Source organism: Enhydra lutris, unplaced genomic scaffold, assembly GCF_002288905.1.
Source record: "Enhydra lutris kenyoni isolate GAN:26980312 unplaced genomic scaffold, ASM228890v2 scaffoldscaffold7, whole genome shotgun sequence".
Lineage (NCBI taxonomy): Eukaryota > Metazoa > Chordata > Mammalia > Carnivora > Mustelidae > Enhydra > Enhydra lutris.
Window position 1 is genome coordinate 42,418,504 of NW_019154091.1, and position 24,844 is coordinate 42,443,347.

The 24,844-nt window shown below is 38.6% G+C and overlaps 1 protein-coding gene across 1 annotated transcript in view; it reads right to left on the minus strand.

Annotated features, from left to right (window-relative positions):
• LOC111141973 (solute carrier family 15 member 5) overlaps positions 1–21,547 on the minus strand; it is an 86,058-nt gene extending 64,511 nt beyond the window's left edge. Inside the window, exons 1-3 of the mRNA XM_022494862.1 lie at positions 21,187–21,547; positions 16,530–16,752; positions 67–236 (exon numbers count right to left, since the gene is read on the minus strand). Of these exons, the coding sequence (XP_022350570.1) occupies positions 67–236; positions 16,530–16,752; positions 21,187–21,547 (754 nt within the window). The remainder of the gene's footprint in view (positions 1–66; positions 237–16,529; positions 16,753–21,186) is intronic.
• Between the last annotated feature and the right edge of the window lie 3,297 nt (positions 21,548–24,844).

A 24,844-nucleotide genomic window follows, 5' to 3' on the forward strand; every position in this document is an offset into this window, starting at 1 on the left:
AGAAGATCAAGTAGATCAAGAAAACCATCAAAATCAAATAATTAATGTGAAGTGTGATTTACTTACATTTTTCTGGCTGATAAATCAAGTCACAGTGCATCATATGAAGGGTTGTCAAAGCCATAAGTGTAGACATAAAGGGAATGAGTAGAACCAGGGCCCCAGCCCCTGAGTGCTGGATGTAAGATATTCCCAGAAAGACAACAGTTGCTTTCAGGTTCATGATCCAGCAGAACCTGTGATACACAGACAGACAGAAATAAAAAGACCATTGAGTTACTTCAGAGAACAATTGTTAATTTTAATGCTTTGATATAGATGTAAGCTATGAAGTGGTGGCCTGTTAGCTGAACTAGAATTTGTCAGTATTATTTTAGACTTCTTTAAAAAAAAAAAAAAAGATTTTATTTATTTGAGAGAGAGAGAGAGAAAGAGAGAGACAAGGAGCAGTGGGAGGAGCAGAGGGAGATGGAGAAGCAGACTCCCCGACCAGCAGGGAGCTCAACATGGGGCTTGATTCCAGGATCATGACCTGAGCTGAAGGCAGACACTTAACCAACTGAGCCAGTCAGGCACGCCTGTTTATTAGACTTCTTAATAAGTGTGTATATATCCACTATGGAGTCTTATCAGTTTTGTTATCTTTGTTTCATTCCTTTTAGAACACGTGTGGAGAGAATGTGTTATCTAAAGACAAACTTTTTCTGCAAAGGGCTTCATAGTAAATATTTGAGGTTTTGAGGGTCATACCATCTCTACAGTAACTGCTCAACTATGTGTTGTGGCACTAGAGAAGCCATAAACAATACTTAATCAAACATGCCTAACAAATCTGAGAAAGGCTGCGTGGTTAAAAAGCTGAATCTTCCTATTTATTCCACTCTTCAAAGTATGGGTAAACTGAGGAATACTTGGGTTATACCCAGACCATGCATTAAACCAAAGAAATGAGTGTCGTTTGAATAAAACTTTCAGTAATTCTTCCTGATGAATAGTATTACAACTACGTACCCATAGCAGTAGTCTGGTTTGTAATTTTGGGGAAATAATCTGTATCTCTCATCCTTTCACTGGGTCTAAGCCCATGCTGTTAGAGTCCCATGGCAGAGGAGGGGTCTTAACATGAATTTAAAAAATTTATTAGGGTAAAATTAAATACAATAAAATATCTGCTTAAATATATAGTTTTATGAGTTTTGGTAAATTTTTCAGTTGGGTAAACACTAATAAGACCTAAGTTTTAGAACATAACACTATCACTAAGGTTTAAAGGGCCAACCTTGTTATATCAGGCCCATCCAGGATTCTAGGATAATCTCTTCTTTGATTAATTTAAAAATCAAATTATTAGAGACTTTAAAAAAAAAGGTTTTATTTCTTTTAGAGCTAGAAAGGGAGAGAGAGAGTGTGCACAAGTGGTGGAAGGGGCAGAGGGAGAGAGAAAGAGCCTCAGGCAGACTCCCTGCTGAGCAAGGAGCCCAAGGTTTTCAATCCTATAATCCTGACATCATGACCTGAGCCAAAACCAAGACTTGGATGCTTAACTGACTGAACCACCAAGGCACCCCTAGAGACTTTAGTTACATTGCAAAATCCCTTCACTTTTGCCATGTAACAACATAATTAGGGTTTGAAAAAAACCTAGGAGTGGAAGGGCTAGATGATACAGTAGATGAACATTTAACATTTTAAGAAATTTCCAAATGGTTTTCAAGTAATTGTAACATTTTGCATCAACTACAACATGCATATGAGAGTTTTAATACCTCCACATCTTGGCCAATACTTGGTATATGATCAGTCTTAAATTTTAGCCATTTTAATAGATCTGTGTTCGTATCCCATTGTGATTTTATTTTGCATTTCCCTAATGACTAGCGATATTGAGCATCTCTTCATGTGCTTTTATCCATCTGTATATCTTCTTTAGTGAGATTGCTGTTCAAAACTTTTGCCCATTTAAAATAAAACTAGGTTGGGACGCCTGGGTGGCTCAGTTGGTTAAGCAGCTGCCTTCGGCTCAGGTCATGATCCCAGCGTCCTGGGATCGAGCGAGTCCCGCATCCGGCTCCTTGCTCTGCGGGGAGCCTGCTTCTCCCTCTGCCTCTGCCTGCCATTCTGTCTGCCTGTGCTCGCTCTCTCTCTCCATCTCTCTTTGGCAAATAAATAAAATCTTTAAAAAAATAAAATAAAATAAAATAAAACTAGGTCGTTTATTTTCTTATTATTGAATTTTTTAAAAGATTTTATTTATTTATTTGACAGAGATCACAAGTAGGCAGAGAGGCAGGCAGAAAGAGAGCGGGGGAGGCAGGCCCCCTGCTGAACAGACAGCCTGATGTGGGGCTCGATCCCAGGACAGAGGCTTTAACCCACTGAGCCACCAGGCACCCTTATTATTGAATTTTAAGAATTCTTTATATATTCTGGATGCAAGTCTTTCATCAAATGTATGATTAGTAAATATTTTCTCTCAGTCTGTGGCTTGTCTTTTCACTTCTTAGCAGTGTCTGTTGAGCATTAAGTTCTTAATTTTGGTGAAAGCCTATTATTATTATTATTTTTCCCTCTTAAGGATCATGCTTTTATTTATTTTTTTAAATTTTTTATTTCTTTTCAGTGTAACAGTATTCATTGTTTTTACACCACAACCCAGTGAGGATCGTGCTTTTATTGTTGTATCTAGGAAATCTTTCCCTAACCCAAGATCACGAAAATTTTCCATCTCTGTTTCAGAGAAGAAATTTTAGCCTTGGAGACCTTTACGGTTTCAACTAAATTCTCACAGCTGCATTGTTGCAAAGCCATGAGTAGGAGCCCTTGTCCTGATGCAGCCTCTAAGAAGAGGCTAACTTGACTATGTGTCTTTTTTACACTTCTTTCCTATTATCAAGTTCATGACACCACCATTTCCTCATTAATACAAGCTTTAACATTCGAAATTACCTTTCACTCATGCTTCTCGCCAAATTTTATATATTATTAATTATAAATATTGTTTCTTTCTCTTGGAATGATGCTCAAAAAGACATGAATTTGGGACACCTGGGTGGCTTGGTGGGTTAAGCATCTGCCTTTGGCTCAGGTCATGATCCAGGGTCCTGAGATCGAGCCCTGCATCTGGCTCCCAGCTGAGTAGGAAGCTTCCTTCTCCCTCTCCCTCTGCCCTTCCCCTCTGCTTGGGCTCAGTCTCTCTCTCTCTCTCTCTCTGTCTCTTTTTCAAATAAATAAATAAATAAAATCTTTAAAAAAAAAAGACATGAATTTGAGTGAAAACTCTGATAATCACATGATCTGTGTCTTAGGCTTTCTGGATTTCTGGGTCTTTATCTTTAAAATAGGGATCATATCCTCCAGACAGTTTTCTTGTAAAGACTGAATGGAGAACACACACTGGAGCTGCACTGTGCTAAGCTAACGTTGTCATGTTCTTCACTTTTCTTCAATCTTGATTCCAGAAACAAAATGAGCAAGGAAGTTGGAGCGTGGTGAGCAAGGAATAGACCATTTGGAGACATGATCCGCGACTAAGTGGGATTCAGATCATGCTAGGCCTTGAAGTCCATGGTAAAGAGTTTGGTTTTTATTCTTAGTATATTGGGAAGCCATTTGAAGGAGATTGATCATGGGGCTGAAATGATGTGCTTTTAAATGGAAAAAAAGAAAGGATTATCATGTCAGGTCTATGCATGTAGATTATGCATGGTCAGGGCCTGGTAAGACGAATCACAGCTGCTGTAGCCTGGAGGAGAGTTAGAAGTGAACTGGACTGAGGTTAGCAAAGTCAAGGGAGAGAGGGAGAGAGGTTTGTGACTATATTTGGAAAGGAGACATGTGCCCAGCTAGCCCTGTGCCTTCTCTGTCCTATAAACATGATTGCTCATTTTCACCTCTACAACTTTTTCTTTTTTTAAGAATTTTATTTATGTATTTATTTAAGAGAGAGAGAGTGCAGGAGTTGGGGGAGGGACAGAAAGAGAGGGAGAAGGAGACTTCCCAATGAGCAGAGAGCCTGCCACAGGGCTTGATTCTAGGATCCTGAGATCATAAACTTAGCCTAAGGCAGATACTTAACCAACTGAGTCACCCAGGCACCCCCATCCCTATACCTTTTCTCACTTAACTAAAGTTCCGTGTCAAGTCTCTTTTCCTTTATTCAACATTCTCTTGAATAGAAATTCTCTGAACTTCTAAGATAATCCATCCTGCAATGATTTCACTTTTGTTAGTTTTGTCTTCTCACAAACTGTCAGGCTTCCTGACAGGAACACCTTGTTCTTTGTCTCCATAGGACATAACATGGTTCTAGGATCACAATATAGGGATAGTAAATACGTAATTGACGAATAACATGGCATCTCATAAAAACCACGTGATCCAACAACAACATATAAAAAACATTTTTCATAATTGACCTAGGAAAGTAATCAAACATCCAACATGGCCATGCTGCGGACTCTGGTTTACTATAACCCACCACCAGAAACTTGTCACAGTGCCAGTGAGACACAAAGCTAGAGTTTTGTAGGACAATTGGATAGAGCTCCTAGGCTCAGTCTTGGGTCATCCTGTCGCGCTTTTGCAAGCTGACACTTGAGTTGCGGCTCACGCGACTAAGAGAAGCTGGAGGGGCAAGCAGTGTCATAGCTCTTTCAATCTGTAGGAAACACTTTTTGTAAATGTTCAATATTGCTGAGAAAATCCAAGAGGACATTGTGTGGCTCCTCGGAACACCACATGGTGATATAAACTAAATCGCTCTAAAGAGGGTCAAGGAAAATTACAATTATTCCAAGACTTCAATCTTATAAAAGGCAGTTAGAAACAAAAGAATTACAATGTTGAATAGCTTCATATAGGAAGAGATTTTACACCAAGTACTAAATGTATTTTAACAAATGCCATCCAACCTATTTGATTGTGTAATTTTCTGGAAGAATTACCTAGTACAGGCATGTTTTATATATGTCTTTATTGATCCATGGACAGGATAAGCCATAGATAATTAAGGGTGAAATTGTATATGTATCAACTGTAAAAAAATAAAAGAAATAAAAACCCACAGTCTTCCAACTCACCATTAAGACTCCTTTCATCTCATAGCTCACCAGCAAATTGAGTATATAAAGCACCTCTCACACAGAAAGTCAGAGAGCAAAGCACTAAAGCAAAATAAATACCAGTGATTAAGGAAAATTGAAAGCAGCAGTAAAAATATGTTTCTTTAGTCTACTTTTAAATACAGACTGGGAACTGCAAATAACTGGGAGTACATATAAGTCTAATTTTTTTTTTTGGGGGGTCTTCGTGATTCTATGGTATTGAATACAAATAAGGGAAGGGAAACTTGTTGCTGCAAATCTCAGCAATCCTTTTGAGATTTTTTTCTTTTAAACATTCACCTTTACTTATTTAGTAATCATGATTGAACTCACTCTTCCACTTTGTCATCTCTTAGGCTGTCTCATTTTGACATACTTCAGATTTGTTTTCAGTGATTTTAGGTAAAATGGTTTAAACTGGTTTTTCTTAACCTGAGAAGATGCCAAGAGGGAAGGCAAGCTCTTGGGTCTTCATGGTAGCAGGAGACAATGAACAGAGTTCAGGGGAAGTATTTTATTCTGCATTGAACAATATTGAGGTAATTCACTAGGAGATTTGTGGTTCTTCAATGGGATAAAGTTGAACTGTTCAGAAAAGTCAAGGACACACTTGGGTGCTGACTTCCTGGAGGGTCGTGGTGGACAATGGTTGCTTCTTCCAGCATAACCATAGACCCATAGAAGTACTTCAAAGAATACTCTGGTGGCCATGAATTTAGAGAAAAAAGAAGCAAGTGGAAATTTTGCTGTTCTAGATGCTTTTTATTTGTAATTTTTTTCAACAGTACAGATAAAAGGCATCTAATAAAAGAAGAGTGTTGGTTTTGGTGAATAGACAGCATGATTTAAAAAAATATATATATGTATATATATATATATATATATATATATATTTTTATGTACTTATTTATTTATTTATTTATTTACACGACAGAGATTACAAGTAGACAGAGAGGCAGGCAGAGAGAGAGGAAGGGAAGCAGGCTCCCCACTGAGCAGTGAGCCCGATGTGGGGCTCGATCCCAGGATCCTGGGCTCATGACCTGAGTCGAAGGCAGAGGCTTTAACCCACTGAGCCACCCAGGCGCCCCCATATGTACTCTTTTTTTTTAGCAAAATTTCATTTATTTATTTATTTATTTATTTTTAAACATATAATATATTTTTATCCCCAGGGGTACAGGTCTGTGAATCGCCAGCTTTACACTCTTCACAGCACTCACCATAGCACATACCCTCCCCAATATCCATAACCCCAGCCCCCCTCTCCCAACCCCCCTCCCCCCATCAACCCTCAGTTTGTTTTGTGAGATTAAGAGTCACTTATGGTTTGCCTCCCTCCCAATCCCATCTTGTTTCATTTACTCTTCTCCTACCCCCTTAACCCAACATGTTGCATCTCCTCTCCCTCATATCAGGGAGATCATATGATAGTTGTCTTTCTCCGATTGACTTATTTCGCTAAGCATGATACCCTCTAGTTCCATCCATGTTGTCGCAAATGGCAAGATTTCATTTCTTTTGATGGCTGCATAGTATTCCGTTGTGTATATATACCACATCTTCTTTATCCATTCGTCTATTGATGGACATCTAGGTTCTTTCCATAGTTTGGCTATTGTAGACATTGCTGCTATAAACATTCAGGTGCACGTGCCCCTTCAGATCACTATATATATATATATATATTAAAGATTTTATTTACTTGACAGACAGAGATCACAAGTAGGCGGGGAGGCAGGCAGAGAGAGAGGGGGAAGCAGGCTCCCCACTGAGCAGATAGCCCGATGCGGGGCTCGATCCCAGGACCCTAGGATCAGGACCTGAGCTGAAGGCAGAGGCTTTAATCCACTGAGCCACCCAGGCACCCCTAGAAAAGGTATATTTTTAATTAAGAAATTTGGAAACAGGTCTCACTCTTTCTCTCTTGCTCTCCTTGCCTCTTCTTCTTTTAACTTACTGTCATTCTCTTTCTCTTTCTGATCCTCCCTCCTCCTTTTTTCCCCCAACATTGCAACCATAACAGTTATTCCTGTATATCATTTTCTTATTTCCTCAATTTAAGGTCTTTAGATCACTGCGTGTTTATTGATGAAAATAAGTCCCTAGTCATGTACCTACCAAGTTGAAAAACGACCAAGCAGGGCTTAAAAAAAAAAAAAAAAAGGAGCAGTAAGACACATAAGAAATTTGCCTTTGTTTTTTCCTCAGTGTTCTTTGGTTTCCACAAGTATGTGTTAGGCAGGAATTCTGAGTGTATTTCCTGAAAGCTTACAACTTTGGCAAAAGTAAAGAAGGAGTTGTCTGTTGTTATTAGAGTGGGTGGGTAGCATTTGTTAAGCTTGGGTAGAGCCCATGCAAATAGAATTTTGGAAGGTTTAGTGATTTTTTTTTTAAAGTTATTTACAGGCTATTCCTCAGTGTGCAACTCAGATGATATTTTGAGAATTAATACAATTATTCTGTGAATTGCTTTGATTTTGTTGGCTAAAATGTACCTTATAAATTATGATTTTACTATTACAGAATTAAGTAGATTCATATTTCGTTTCTCTTTGCAAGGAATTTCTTAATCAGATAGGTTTCCAAGTGATATGAAAAATCGCTATGAATTGTCAAAACTTTCCAAAGCTGCCTCATATCCAGTATGTGCACTCCAATGATATCCAGTTCCATTCCTTTTCTTTTCTTCATATTTTTTAAGTTTATTTATTTATTTGACAGAGAGAGAGAGAGACAGTGAGAGAGGGAACACAAGCAGGGGGAGTGGGAGAGGGAGAAGCAGTCTTTCTCCCAGCAAGGAGCCCGATACGGGGCTGGATCCCAGGACCCGGAGATCATGACCTGAGCTGAAGATAGATGTCCAATGACCAAGCCACCCAGGTGCCCCCCATTTCTTTTCAAAGTTATCTCTAGACCATGTTAGTATCCCCTTTTCTTATATCTCTGCAATTGTATTCAAAATTCTAAAGCACTTGATAAAAGTGGTAAACCTTCCCCAGCTATGCTTCCAGTATATTCTGATCTTGGCAGTTGTGGGTGGGGCCTAGGAAACATTTTTAAATAAAGCCTGTAAATGATTCTCAAAACCAGACAACAGCTTGAGAGCAGTAGTTCTTAAATCTGACTACTTAGGCAGCTAAATAAATAAATAAATAAATAAAAATAAATCCTGGTCTCTGGATCTCACCTCATACCAATATATATGGAATTTTTGATGCCAAGGCCCAGGAATCAGTATTTTTAAGATTCCTCAGGGGGCTTTTATGTCAATCTAGGATTGAGAATCTCTGCTTTCGAACAACACTCAACTGAATATTAAAATAGCTTCTGAAAAAACGTTCTGTGGGATAGTAAGTTTTTACCTCTAGCGTTTCCCTAAGATAAAAGTTATTAAGTTCAAGCAAGTATTAACATCAGAATATTTTAGTGTAGGACAAATATTGTGTACAGTCAATCTGAGTACCAGATATTCAAAATTTCTGGGATAAAATAAGTTAGTCTCTAGATTTTTTTTCAAGAACTCTACCAATATTCTATTTGGACTTTTCAATCATGTATAATTCACTCTGGTAACTAGTTAGGAACAGACTATGATATGCAGATTGGATGCAAATTACCAGGTGAAGTAACTAGAGAAATGTGGAAGCAAGATTTGAAGTTAATTGCAGTAGAATTTAAAATTATGGTTATAGACAGACTTAATTATCCACCTTTCTTTTTGCTTCCAGAAAAGATTCTGCACAGGTGTATTTACCTAGATGATCTCTAGCATGGTGACTCTTAATTGCACACCTTAGATTTTGGAAAGTGCTGGAAGAGCCAGGTTCTAATCTAGATAATGGCACAAGGATGTTGGAAGATTATTGTGCCTCTTGATTTCAGGGAGTTTAGCTTTATTCTTTCAATAAGGTACATAGTTGAGGAAGATCCAGTACCAGATGGTAATGTTGGCTGGGAGTGGTTTTCTCACCTACACTTGGCAGCTCTACTCAGAAGTGGTGCTTTCAATGCTCGAGACTTCCAGTCTATACTATTTAACATAATCACTGGGAAGCTTTAGGTGGTAGAGATGCAATGACACATCTCATTAAAAGTCCTGTAACTAGGAACATCTGACATCTGTGCTGAAAATAGAACTGGATGTAGCCTTCGAGTGGTTACGGATTCAAGTGGTATGCTGTTTTTAAAGACACTATGGCAATTCATTATATTAGCCAAGTTTGTACTTTCTAGAGGCATTTTTTTGATATGGAGAAATAGATTTTAAATGAAGGCACTGCCCATTTAAAGATGGCCTCCTCCTCAATGGGTTCCCTCTCACTCAGAACTTAGACAATAATTTTAGCTGATTTGTCATTTAATAACAATAGTTACCCTATTTGGAATACCTATGATGTGCTAGGATCCTTTATATATGAGCTATGCAGCCACCATCCAGCATAGTCCCATTTTGTGGATGAGGGACTTGTGCCCGGAGAGGTTAAGGGACTTGTGGAGAAGCAGAAAACTTCTGTGACAGAGCCAGGATCCTGTCAGCCTTCAGGCTGCCCTGCAAGGTCTCTGTCCATGTAACTACCCACCCCTGCAGATGTAGAGCAATAAAGTTAATATTTTTTTCCATAAATTACAAAAAGCAGTTGCCCATAGAAATTGCCCTGTAGCTTGGTACTATAAACTTAGGAAAAAACCCCAAAACTGAAACAACCAGATTCAGCCTTCAAGAAGCTTACCATCGAGACAGTTCTTCATCCAAGAGTGACACCTTGACTTTAGATTCCTCATGCACATTTCTAGGTGGTTTGTTTTTTTTTTTAAGATTTCATTTATTTATTTGAGAGAGAGCATGAGCAGAGGGAGGGACAGAGGGAGAAGCAGACTCCCCACTGAGCCGGGACCCTAGTGTGGGGCTGGATCCCAGGACCCTGGGATGCTTAATGGCCTGAGCCAACCGGGCACCCTACATTTTGAGGTGATTTAACTTTAGGTTTTAAAAATTCTGCATGACTCTTTCCCTTCTTTTTTCTTTCTTTCTAAAAATATATTTATTTATCTTTAGGGGAGAGAGAGAGAGAAAGCATGAGAGTGTGGTGGGGAAATTCAAAGAGAGGGGGAGAGAGAGAGAGAATCTCAACACATTCCCCACTGAGCACGGAGCTGATATGGGCTAGATCTCTTGACCCTGAGATCATGACCTGAGCAGAAAACCAAGTCAGATGTTCAACCAATGGAGCCATCCAGGTGCCCCTGCATGACTCTTTTTATTAGAGATTTTAGTGAAATTAGGGAATGTGTTCATCCTAAATTTGGCCTGGCTGCTCACGCTGCAGAAATTCATTTTCACCCCACTCCCCATCCCCCCTTTAAAGGCCTAAAGTACAAACCCATTGGGAGTCCCCCCCTTTCCCAAAGGAAATATTTCATTCATATAATGTCTCCTTTGTAATCAACACTGAGAAATGTCACTTTGATTAAACACAACTCTGAATGACTAAGACCATAGTACAATAAATTCTCCAGAGCTATCTTTCAGAACAACTGATTGCTCTCCAGTCTTAATCCTCCAGAGTCTTATTTAATCAAAATGATGTTGCTAATTAAGGATTAAAACCTCCGAATAGAATAAAAAAGAAGGATTTTTCTTTCTCCTTTGGGCAGGTCAAGGAGGCAGAATTTGCTATAAGGAAGTAAAGAGTCCCTTCCACCTTTGGTAAAACTGCATTGTTTTCTGACATTTGGACTGAATCCAAAATAGGCCTGAGTGCTTTGTAATATTAATATAATTGGGGTGGGGGGAGAAAGAAAGAAAGAAAGAAAGAAAGAAAGAAAGAAAGAAAGAAAGAAAGAAATATTGATGGACATCTAGGTTCTTTCCATAGTTTGGCTATTGTAGACATTGCTGCTATAAACATTCAGGTGCACGTGCCCCTTCAGATCACTATATATATATATATATATTAAAGATTTTATTTACTTGACAGACAGAGATCACAAGTAGGCGGGGAGGCAGGCAGAGAGAGAGGGGGAAGCAGGCTCCCCACTGAGCAGATAGCCCGATGCGGGGCTCGATCCCAGGACCCTAGGATCAGGACCTGAGCTGAAGGCAGAGGCTTTAATCCACTGAGCCACCCAGGCACCCCTAGAAAAGGTATATTTTTAATTAAGAAATTTGGAAACAGGTCTCACTCTTTCTCTCTTGCTCTCCTTGCCTCTTCTTCTTTTAACTTACTGTCATTCTCTTTCTCTTTCTGATCCTCCCTCCTCCTTTTTTCCCCCAACATTGCAACCATAACAGTTATTCCTGTATATCATTTTCTTATTTCCTCAATTTAAGGTCTTTAGATCACTGCGTGTTTATTGATGAAAATAAGTCCCTAGTCATGTACCTACCAAGTTGAAAAACGACCAAGCAGGGCTTAAAAAAAAAAAAAAAAAGGAGCAGTAAGACACATAAGAAATTTGCCTTTGTTTTTTCCTCAGTGTTCTTTGGTTTCCACAAGTATGTGTTAGGCAGGAATTCTGAGTGTATTTCCTGAAAGCTTACAACTTTGGCAAAAGTAAAGAAGGAGTTGTCTGTTGTTATTAGAGTGGGTGGGTAGCATTTGTTAAGCTTGGGTAGAGCCCATGCAAATAGAATTTTGGAAGGTTTAGTGATTTTTTTTTTAAAGTTATTTACAGGCTATTCCTCAGTGTGCAACTCAGATGATATTTTGAGAATTAATACAATTATTCTGTGAATTGCTTTGATTTTGTTGGCTAAAATGTACCTTATAAATTATGATTTTACTATTACAGAATTAAGTAGATTCATATTTCGTTTCTCTTTGCAAGGAATTTCTTAATCAGATAGGTTTCCAAGTGATATGAAAAATCGCTATGAATTGTCAAAACTTTCCAAAGCTGCCTCATATCCAGTATGTGCACTCCAATGATATCCAGTTCCATTCCTTTTCTTTTCTTCATATTTTTTAAGTTTATTTATTTATTTGACAGAGAGAGAGAGAGACAGTGAGAGAGGGAACACAAGCAGGGGGAGTGGGAGAGGGAGAAGCAGTCTTTCTCCCAGCAAGGAGCCCGATACGGGGCTGGATCCCAGGACCCGGAGATCATGACCTGAGCTGAAGATAGATGTCCAATGACCAAGCCACCCAGGTGCCCCCCATTTCTTTTCAAAGTTATCTCTAGACCATGTTAGTATCCCCTTTTCTTATATCTCTGCAATTGTATTCAAAATTCTAAAGCACTTGATAAAAGTGGTAAACCTTCCCCAGCTATGCTTCCAGTATATTCTGATCTTGGCAGTTGTGGGTGGGGCCTAGGAAACATTTTTAAATAAAGCCTGTAAATGATTCTCAAAACCAGACAACAGCTTGAGAGCAGTAGTTCTTAAATCTGACTACTTAGGCAGCTAAATAAATAAATAAATAAATAAAAATAAATCCTGGTCTCTGGATCTCACCTCATACCAATATATATGGAATTTTTGATGCCAAGGCCCAGGAATCAGTATTTTTAAGATTCCTCAGGGGGCTTTTATGTCAATCTAGGATTGAGAATCTCTGCTTTCGAACAACACTCAACTGAATATTAAAATAGCTTCTGAAAAAACGTTCTGTGGGATAGTAAGTTTTTACCTCTAGCGTTTCCCTAAGATAAAAGTTATTAAGTTCAAGCAAGTATTAACATCAGAATATTTTAGTGTAGGACAAATATTGTGTACAGTCAATCTGAGTACCAGATATTCAAAATTTCTGGGATAAAATAAGTTAGTCTCTAGATTTTTTTTCAAGAACTCTACCAATATTCTATTTGGACTTTTCAATCATGTATAATTCACTCTGGTAACTAGTTAGGAACAGACTATGATATGCAGATTGGATGCAAATTACCAGGTGAAGTAACTAGAGAAATGTGGAAGCAAGATTTGAAGTTAATTGCAGTAGAATTTAAAATTATGGTTATAGACAGACTTAATTATCCACCTTTCTTTTTGCTTCCAGAAAAGATTCTGCACAGGTGTATTTACCTAGATGATCTCTAGCATGGTGACTCTTAATTGCACACCTTAGATTTTGGAAAGTGCTGGAAGAGCCAGGTTCTAATCTAGATAATGGCACAAGGATGTTGGAAGATTATTGTGCCTCTTGATTTCAGGGAGTTTAGCTTTATTCTTTCAATAAGGTACATAGTTGAGGAAGATCCAGTACCAGATGGTAATGTTGGCTGGGAGTGGTTTTCTCACCTACACTTGGCAGCTCTACTCAGAAGTGGTGCTTTCAATGCTCGAGACTTCCAGTCTATACTATTTAACATAATCACTGGGAAGCTTTAGGTGGTAGAGATGCAATGACACATCTCATTAAAAGTCCTGTAACTAGGAACATCTGACATCTGTGCTGAAAATAGAACTGGATGTAGCCTTCGAGTGGTTACGGATTCAAGTGGTATGCTGTTTTTAAAGACACTATGGCAATTCATTATATTAGCCAAGTTTGTACTTTCTAGAGGCATTTTTTTGATATGGAGAAATAGATTTTAAATGAAGGCACTGCCCATTTAAAGATGGCCTCCTCCTCAATGGGTTCCCTCTCACTCAGAACTTAGACAATAATTTTAGCTGATTTGTCATTTAATAACAATAGTTACCCTATTTGGAATACCTATGATGTGCTAGGATCCTTTATATATGAGCTATGCAGCCACCATCCAGCATAGTCCCATTTTGTGGATGAGGGACTTGTGCCCGGAGAGGTTAAGGGACTTGTGGAGAAGCAGAAAACTTCTGTGACAGAGCCAGGATCCTGTCAGCCTTCAGGCTGCCCTGCAAGGTCTCTGTCCATGTAACTACCCACCCCTGCAGATGTAGAGCAATAAAGTTAATATTTTTTTCCATAAATTACAAAAAGCAGTTGCCCATAGAAATTGCCCTGTAGCTTGGTACTATAAACTTAGGAAAAAACCCCAAAACTGAAACAACCAGATTCAGCCTTCAAGAAGCTTACCATCGAGACAGTTCTTCATCCAAGAGTGACACCTTGACTTTAGATTCCTCATGCACATTTCTAGGTGGTTTGTTTTTTTTTTTAAGATTTCATTTATTTATTTGAGAGAGAGCATGAGCAGAGGGAGGGACAGAGGGAGAAGCAGACTCCCCACTGAGCCGGGACCCTAGTGTGGGGCTGGATCCCAGGACCCTGGGATGCTTAATGGCCTGAGCCAACCGGGCACCCTACATTTTGAGGTGATTTAACTTTAGGTTTTAAAAATTCTGCATGACTCTTTCCCTTCTTTTTTCTTTCTTTCTAAAAATATATTTATTTATCTTTAGGGGAGAGAGAGAGAGAAAGCATGAGAGTGTGGTGGGGAAATTCAAAGAGAGGGGGAGAGAGAGAGAGAATCTCAACACATTCCCCACTGAGCACGGAGCTGATATGGGCTAGATCTCTTGACCCTGAGATCATGACCTGAGCAGAAAACCAAGTCAGATGTTCAACCAATGGAGCCATCCAGGTGCCCCTGCATGACTCTTTTTATTAGAGATTTTAGTGAAATTAGGGAATGTGTTCATCCTAAATTTGGCCTGGCTGCTCACGCTGCAGAAATTCATTTTCACCCCACTCCCCATCCCCCCTTTAAAGGCCTAAAGTACAAACCCATTGGGAGTCCCCCCCTTTCCCAAAGGAAATATTTCATTCATATAATGTCTCCTTTGTAATCAACACTGAGAAATGTCACTTTGATTAAACACAACTCTGAATGACTAAGACCATAGTACAATAAATTCTCCAGAGCTATCTTTCAGAACAACTGATTGCTCTCCAGTCTTAATCCTCCAGAGTCTTATTTAATCAAAATGATGTTGCTAATTAAGGATTAAAACCTCCGAATAGAATAAAAAAGAAGGATTTTTCTTTCTCCTTTGGGCAGGTCAAGGAGGCAGAATTTGCTATAAGGAAGTAAAGAGTCCCTTCCACCTTTGGTAAAACTGCATTGTTTTCTGACATTTGGACTGAATCCAAAATAGGCCTGAGTGCTTTGTAATATTAATATAATTGGGGTGGGGGGAGAAAGAAAGAAAGAAAGAAAGAAAGAAAGAAAGAAAGAAAGAAAGAAAGAAAAAGAAAGAAAGAAAAAGAGGGAGAGAGAAAGAGGGAAAGAAAGTGGGAGAGAAAGAAACTGACTGCCTTGGATAGTTAAATATACTGGGATTATTTATGCTAAGTTTTTTTTTCATTTAATGCTTTAAATATGAGTTTTCTTTAAACGTTTTGTCTGATTCTCTCTGTGCCTTGATTTTTTCCATTGCTAACAGTGGTGTAAAGACAGAATATTTAGAAAAATATTGACAACTCATTTCACAGAGAAGAGGGAACAAAAGAATGTATCTCAGATGTATTTGACATTCACTGATGAATAATAACAAAATATTCTACCTTAAGATCAAAAATTTTTTTTGAATTTGTATTTGATAATAAAAACTGGTTCCTTAAAACTGCATAAAACTGTGTAAGAACTCACTGGGAGAGAAACAGATTCCCAGGAAGGTGGTTTGATTTTCATGGAATACAAACTCTTTTAGGTGTTAAGGGTGAAGTGGATTCCAGACAGAAGGCTGGTTTATGTTTCAACAAATTGTAAAATACTTTTTCTGTCCTTTTTATCTTCTCTCTGCACTGCCTGTGAGTTTATAATCTCTGCCCAATTCTCCTCTTACAGGGTAGACAGGGCTAGTAACAGCTACCATTTGGGATCCCCTACTATGTGCCAGATTTTCTGCCTGCAAGACACATATTATTGCCTCTAATAAAACCCAAGAAGAGGGATTATGATAAGCCTTCACAAAGATTAAACTGAGGGGACACCTTTGTGCTCGTTCAGTTAAGCATCCACCTTCAGCTTGGGGAATGATCCCAGGGTCCTGAGATCGAGCCCCACATCCGGCTCCCTGCTCAGTGAGGAGTCTTCTCCCTCTGCCACTCCTCCTGCTTGTGCTCTCTCTCTCTCTCTCTCTGTGTTTAATAAATAAATAAAATCTTAAAAAAATGATTAAACTAAAACTTATAGAGAATAAACAACTTTACCAAAGTCAGCTTGTGTTAAGTAGAGTTGAGGCCTGTTTGGCTCCAAAGCCACCTTCTGTTGGGTGTGACAAGCCACTTCACACTGGTTTATTTGGAAGGTAAATGTATCAGTGTGCTTCCAGAAGGTGCTGGTAAGCTGCGTTCGTCTGTACCCGACTCATGGGCTCCCACACTTACCGGCTGAATCGTCGTCCAAGGCACTGCCACATTGTCACTTGACCCAGACCAGTCAATAACAAACACTGAATTACTGCCATCAACATGGGACCAGCGGGCAAACAAGAGAAATCCCAGGAGGGAGAGGAATGTTGTAAGGCTCATTTCACTCCTACCCAGTGGTACTTACCAGTTAAAAAAAGACATTTGTTTCTGGGATCCATGCTCCTTAAGGCTGTAAGCACCCGGTGGACAGACGATGGCTCTCAGTCCTCCTGTGCCAAGGCAGATGGCCAGCAACGCTGTGTAAAACAGCCTCTTCTGCTCCTTTTTTGGTATATGGTTAATCATATGGTGAGTGCCTATATAGAAATCTCCCAAGGGAAAAGCAACCACAGATAACAAAGCAGTGCCTGTAGACAGAGAAAAAAAGGAGAATAAATATGGCATAGGCCACCTGAATCACCAAACCACATTTTAAATAAGGTTTTTTCCTCTGAAAGGAGCAGCATTGTGTGATTGTCTTCTTGAAATACTTGTTAGTCACTGCAATTCTGGAGACAAGATAATTTTTCTAAATGTGAACATTTTCTTCATTATGTGTTTTAATTAATCCAGAGGCCTAGTTTCCCCCCCCTTAGACTTGACCTATCTTCTCTTGCAGAGTATATAAGCAAATCATGTCTGTTTTAACAAAATTGGGAAATATATAAGAAGCGAGAGATGCCTGTAATCTCACCCCCCAGAGAAAACCACTGTTAGTAAGGGCTATTTTTTCTCAGTCACTAGAGTGATAGAAAATTCAAAGATATCAGACTTGTCAGTAACTTTTAACTTTCTTGTTAAAGAAAATGTGTTTTTTTTTTAAAGATATTATTTATTTATTTGACAGACAGAGATCACAAGTAGGTAGAGAGGCAGGCAGAGAGAGAGGGGAAGCAGGCTCCCTGCCGAGCAGAGAGCCCGATGTGGGGCTCAATCCCAGGACCCTGAGATCATGACCCGAGCCGAAGGCAGAGGCTTTAACCCCCTGAGCCACCCAGGCGCCCCTAAAGAAAATGTTTTACAGAGAACATTATCAAAGAGATAACAAGAGCATAGATCTCTTTGCCTTTTCTACTTCTCTTTTTCCTATTCATGCCCTTTGATTTCTCTCACTTCTGAGGCCACTGAGCAGAGCCATCTTGGCGAACACAGAGGTGAGAAGGTGAGGTGGGTGATTCCGTACTGGACAGCAGGAGGGGGAAGACAGGAAGGGACAAGGGGTGGGAGTCGATCCTCTTTTCCCTTCCATCTTGCCGGGAGTAAACTTAAACATTTCCTTTGTTTGGTAGAAATTGTAATTCAATTCCATACTTTTGCTAAGCTCTTTAAATTCTGTAAAACATTTTTATGTATTATATTATTTCATCTTGGAAAAACTTTGTGATGTCAGAAGATAGATTTTCTTCTAAGTTTAAAACAAAACAAAACAAAACAAAACCCAGGTTCAGGGAGGTTAAGTGACTTGCCCAATGTTATAGAGTATCCCAGATGTAATCTGCTACTTTTCATAATTCCTATCAACTGGTCAAATCATCGTTTTTTGTGTGTGTGTGGTCAATTTGATTAGTGAGAAATGGCTTCTCCCTGTTATTTTTGTCCTCCACTTTATTAATTAAGCTTTCATATTTTTGGTATGATTTTTTATATGGCGGCTGTATGTGGTTAGTTTTCTCAGTTGGACTATAAGTTCCTTAAAGGCAGAAATTAGGGTCTAATGTTTTATCTCCCTTACAATGGCTTTTACAACCTGAAGAATATATGCACTCAATATGTGGTAACAAATAGATTTACCATGAGAACGGGCCCTTTATATAACTGAGTTTGAAACATTTCCTATGAAGTTTGGCCAGATATGATACCAACTGCTTTCTCCCTGCCACTCAATCCTCTGTATCTCTAGAAGTATGATGTGAGGCCTGGGGAGGCTAAGGGTTGTCCAAAGGGGATGGGCAGAGAGTTATTTCTTGCAGAAACCATATGCTTAAAGACAAAGCGCTTTTAGTGGTCCATTTGTGTAAATTAGAAAGACACACTCCTTCCATCTTTTTGAGGAAATGTCATAGTGTATTGATTTCATTAGATCAAACCTTTATTTTTATCTGTTGTAAAATTGAAGTAATGAAAATACAAGTCTATGACATGTATAATAGAAAGTCTCCTCTTTGATATGTGCTATATTGGGCACTGCATATTCAGCACACATTCAGGGTAGCTTTGTATAAAACACCAGGATGTGTCATAGCCTCTGCTGGGAGCTAACAAGTCCATCAAAGAGGACAGATAACCAGGTGGAAATTAGATTTTAATGTGGTAAGTGAAATTATAGAGGTATGATTAGAATGTGGTTAAACAATATGGGTCTTGAAAGAAGGACAGGATTTTTCAAGTCTTGGCTATGGGGTAGGAAGATAAAGGAAGTTTGACAATTTCAGGCATAGAAAAAAAATGCATAAGTAACAGTAGAGAAGTAGGGGATTAGAGGCAAGCAAAAGTTCAGCAGGGTTGAGGTCATATACTGAGAGAAGAGTCTAGAAAGTTAAATTTGGGACAGATTGTAAAGATTCTTATGTACTAAATTGGATTTTGTTTTTTAGATAATAAAGCCAATATATAGATTTATTCTATAGACTTATATAGATCTATATAGATTTATTCTTGTTTATCTTTAGTGTTGTAAATAGAAATGTATATGGATTGGAGTCATACTGACCTCCAATAGCCCAGTAAGTAGGCCAGTGTAATGGTCAAGAAAAAGAAAGCCGCATTTTTGAGCTAAGGATTAGCATTTGAAACAGAAGACACATTTTTGGTAGAACCTCTGATACTCAGTGACTGATTGGAAATTGATGGCAGCCATGAGTGGGGACACAAGGAAATAGTTTTTAGTAAGAAAATGAGTGGATATGGAGTTGACTTGGGTCTTTTATTTGTCAGATTCTAAAATTGGGACTCAGTCTTAGTCTGATGGCTTACATGGGAATTTAGACTGATAGGAATTGCCATGTTAAATAAGAAGTTGCAAAGTGCCATGGATATGGCCTGTTACCAAGTCAGGAAGAGCAAATCATTCATATGCTTGCTTAAACATCTCCTTATCAGAAAACATTTCCTAATACAGAATAGCAAACGTGTCACTGTCTAGTCTGCTCTGTCTCCACCCCCTTACCCTCCTATATTTTTCATCGTAACACTCCTGAGCACCTGACATAATATCATTTGCTCATTTATTTTCTCTTTCCCATACCGGAAAGTCACCTTTTAAAAATTTATTTATTTATTTTTTTAAAGATTTTATTTACTTATTTGACAGAGAGAGGGAGATCACAAGTAGGCAGAGAGGCAGGCAGAGGGAGAGAGGGGGAAGCTGGCTCCCTGCTGAGCAGAGAGCCTGATGTGGGGCTCAATCCCAGGACCCTGAGATCATGACCTGAGCTGAAGGCAGATGCCAAACCCACTGAGTCATCCAGGTGCACCAGAAAGTCACCTTTGACAGAGACGAGACTGTTTTCTTTTTTGTTGCATTCCCAGATCCTGGGAGAATGCGTGCCACAGAGCGGTCACTGAAGAGTATTTGTTGAATGTTGAGTGAATATTTGCTGTACAGAGACTTTGTTTTTACTTAACAAAACTGACACAGTGAAGAGTTATAAGTTTGAATCACACTCTAAGTGATGAATGGTGAATGGTAATTTATCATCTGAAACTGGGGGGTATATTGAATACCTGATATCCATCCCTTCCTCATTTATCTCTTCCCCTACCCCCCCTCAAACCTGCATTTTCGCTCCATTTCATAGTATCGGTGAACTACATACTAACTTCCTAAGTTCCTCAGCTCAGAAACTTGGAGTTAATTTTTGTTTCTCTACCATATTTGTTCTCTTGTTTAGTTGTCAAGGTTTTCATAGTTTTTCACATATTCTCTCCTGGATTGACACTTCTCCTAGACCATCCTCCTGGGATATCCTGGTCTACTGCTATTGAACCTCTCACTGTGGTTGCCTCTCCTGTTTACTGAAGAAAAACACTTCCCAAATGTATTTCATCATATCTTCAGTGACTCCTTGATGTCCAGAAGAACAACTTGAACTTTTTAGCCCAAAATTCTAGACTGTTCATCAACTTACTTTCTATACCTTATCAAACAATCCTGATTTTTCCCCATTTCTCATGAGCACTTCTCTCCCAAAGTTTTGTAGATATATTTTCACTCCCAGTGTTTTGTAGATATATTTGTTTTTTTCTATGTGAAGGAGCTTAGTGTAGCATTTAAATTCATTCATTTATTTAGCATGTAGCCATAGTTCATAATCTAGAAATCATGTCTCCATATTCAATCTTAATTACTCTATGACTAATTAAGAACCACCTTTAGATGAAAACATTCTTCAATTATTGTACATGAACTTCAGAAACCTTTTTAGCACATTTCATCTTAGTTGTGAAGCAGATGAACTTCATGTTACACATAGAATTTGTCACGAATTTGGGCTTGGGGTAGGAAGGGGGAAAGGGAGGGTGCTTGAAGGAGTACAGAAGACAGATATGTAAAGAGATAATTATTATAAAATATAATCAGTGCAACAATATAGGTATCAAAGGATACACACACACACACACACACACACATACACATGCATTTACTAGCATCCCTCCAATAATACAGAGAACAAAGTAAATTGAGACAACATTCTTACTTCATTTATCACATTTTATACTCAGAGCAAGATAAGGATAAGAGTAAAAATCCTAACAAAAATCAGTTAAGTTGCAAAACGATCCAGTCAAAAGAGGATACTCACCTAGAAAATGTAGACATAAGCAAGCATATACCAGCTTGTTTCTTCCTAGACAGACATCAGCAAGCCATCCCGCAAACATAGGGCTAATTACTGAAGTTCCAATAAAACACAAGTTCAAAATGGCTGCCTGGTAATTGGGATAGCCAAGCTTGACAGTGCAAAAGGGGATCATGTTGCAGACGACTTCAAAGAAAGTGAACCTCTCACACATCTCCACCAGAAGCAAACAGATTCCAACCCGAATTTTTTTCACAGCATATGTTGAAGCGAAATAACCAGTATGTCTTTGAGTTTTCTCTTTCTCGCAGCTGTGATGTAAAGATACTTTCTCATCCGTGGTTTTAAAGTCTATAACAGACATGACTACCCTCTTTAAATGCAACTTATGTCAGTGTTTTGAACTTAGTGATTTTTTTTTTTTTACTCCCGCCCTTCTAATGAAAAAATAAATAAGATCTTTGCTTTGAATTTCACAACTCCATGCTAAAGTTTCATGGGTTTTTTTGCACATTAACATGGGGGAGCACAGGAGAGGAGACACAAGTATTTAAATGTTCACGGTAGCCCAGTGTAGCCAAATCTGACTTGTTTGTCTAATCATTTAGAGGCTAATTAGGCTCTTCCTCCAAACTTATATTGTATTACATGAATCCTGTTGCATACGTGTGGAAACTCATCTGCCTCACACTGATAAAGGTTTAAATACTGAGGCAAAAGAAGCAGTTTTTCAGGAGAATTTGAGCACTAGATCAAGAAATAATTTGAGTCTAGTAATTTCTGATACTTTAATTAAACAAGCCAGAACAGCACCAAGAGATAAAGCGCGAAAGGAAATCTGTTTTGAGGGGGCAGGATACCTTATCATTATTACATTTCTTGTTATTTTTGGTTGGAATTCTGATAAGAAAGCTAATTAGGTAACATAAGTGCTAGTACATTTAGGTAACAAGCAGAGTTTGCAAAAAAGTAATTTAAGTGCACTAATGAAAGGAGAAAATATTAAACAAAAACCCTTTTCCTTTAAGTTGACCCCATGCTTGTAGAACAGCCTCTCGGAGGAAATCAGAATCAAAAGGTGATTTTTGAGTCCTTATTATTAGTCAGCAGGAACACAGCAACCATCCTACACAAGCTTTGGGGAATATTGGATCTGGTATCACCCTGACCCTCCTCCAGCTGGGTGAATGGATGTTAGCATTCTATTTTGGAAAGCAGGAGGGCACCAATTAAGCTAAAAAAGCAGCAGCAAAAGAGAACACTTGAACATTTAGGGATTTAGCTGCAAGGACATAGGAAGACAAGGAGATGGGAACTATTGGGTTAAAATCATAATAATTCAACACACAGGGAGTGAGTATAGGAATGTTAATTTTATGTTGGAGTCAGAAGCAAAAGACTGATAAGGGCTTTTGACTCTGATTCTTATCTTTTGACCTGAGAGATTGGAAGCAAACACTTTGCTTCAGTTCTTTCTAATAGTTTCATTCTATTTTCATCTGCTCAACATTACCTCCCCGTCTTTGGTAACAATGACCCATTTTTTCCTTTGCGTAGAGTGACCATGCAATTTATTACCTAAACTCGAACACTTCCGTGAGTGAAAATGAAGCTATTTATAGTTATTCCTGAAAAACGCATATAAACTGGGACCACCTAGGGCAAGTCCCAACATATGTTTTCCCTTTAGGGAATAACTTCGATCTATGCCATGGGATCCTGGTGGGGTTTTCTTCTGGCCAGAGGAATCAATACATGGTCCAAGGCCATTCTCTTACATTTTCTCCCCAAGAATTTTAATCATGGAGCGGAATGACTCCAGTTTGGACATGGGAGCTAAGTCATTCAGATGGCAACTCTCAGAAAAGGGATGCTTCGAGAGCTTCTGATGGAAAATTCAGTACCATCCTGGCTTTTATCCTTCAGGAGACATGATGAGTTTTTCCTCTGTAAAGGACTCACTTTCCAATCAAGTTTAGTTTGACTGAAGTAGCCGTGTTTGATTTCTGTGGTTGACAGAGAACCCTAAGTGATACTTTGTGTTGTTGTTTGCCCCAGATTCAGGGAATGTTTTTCCTGAGCCCCTGGGTATGCATTTAGTCGGCCCTTGACAAAGGACTCCCGCAGGATCGTATCATAAATTGGGTAGTCCTGACCCTTTCCAGGGCCTGATCCTAAGTATGTTGGAATCCTTCAGCTGTAGTGTGTATCCTTGTCCCCAGACAGGCCGCAGGTAGTGGCAACCTGTGGTTTGGAGACCGTTGAGTCAGGGAGAACAGCAGCAGTTGCTGAGTAGATATAAAGCAATAGGAAAACACCTCTTTTTTACTGCTGTCTCTCAAAACTAGGCTCAGAGGGAGCATAGACAACTACCGGTTCTGCCTGAGAATGACACTTGACAGGGAATATTGAATGCCATCACCTTTATACAAACCTGAGCCCTTGAGTGCGGGCTTCTGCATCCTTCAGCTTCACTCAAACTTCCCCCCACCCCAAACCTTGGTTTTGTTCTCTTTCTCCCTCCACCTCCGTTAATAAAATCATATTTTTCCTCCATTTTAACAGCAATGTATGTACATTGGACCCAACGTGGAAAATATCTAGAAATAGAAATGAAGGTTTTTGCAGAATTTACTTTGATATTTTCCCCCATGACTATTTTTTATTAGTAGACTTTAAATATTTAAATTATATAGTTATATGCAAATACTGTATAATGCATTTTTATCCATTTCGTAGGTAATTTAACAATCCATTATGAAGTCTTTGTGAACATAAATTTTTATGGTTGTATTAATAGATATATCACTCACTTAACTATTCCTCCATTTTTGGTTGGTTACATTAGTCTCAGATCAGTTATAAGCCAGATGTTCTTTAACTTTTCATTATAAATGCACTTCTAAAAGAAAAAAATCCTTATAAACAATGTTCATGAATTTCCCACGTTCCCATATTGTATTCTTTAACATGTTTTAAAAATTCCAGTTAGTGTACGGTGTGATATTCATTTCAGGTCTACAACTTAGGGATTCAACACTTACATTGACACCTGGTGCTCATCACAAGTGCCTTCCTTCATCCCCATCACCTATTATACCCAACCCCCCCCACCCATCTGGTAATCCTCAGTTTCTTCTCTATTGTTAAGAGTCTGTTTCTTAGTTTTCCTCTCTCTTGTTTCCCCCTATGATCATTTGTTTTTTCCACAAAACCAAATTATGTAAAGAGCCCAAATGTCCATCCACGGATGAATGATAAAAAGGTGGTATGTATGTATGTGTGTGTATGTATATATGGTATATATATATATATATATATACACACACACATACTATCACTTAGCCATCAAAAAAATGAAATTTTGTCATTTGCAATGATGTGATGAGGGTATTACACTAAGTGAAATAAGTCAGTCAGAGAAAGACAAATACCATATGATTTCACTCTTATGTAGAATTTAAGAAACCCATGTTGTATTCGTAGACTAGTATATAACAGTATTACTGAGTTAGAATGTGAGGAAGTTTTCAGGCATGCAGACATAAGTCAATTGCAATACAAACTTCAGGTTTTGTTTTGTTTTATTTTTTAATTGGAAAGCCTATGTTGTTTTTGGGATGCAAAGGCTATACTTAACACTAGAATCCTTTTTTTTTTT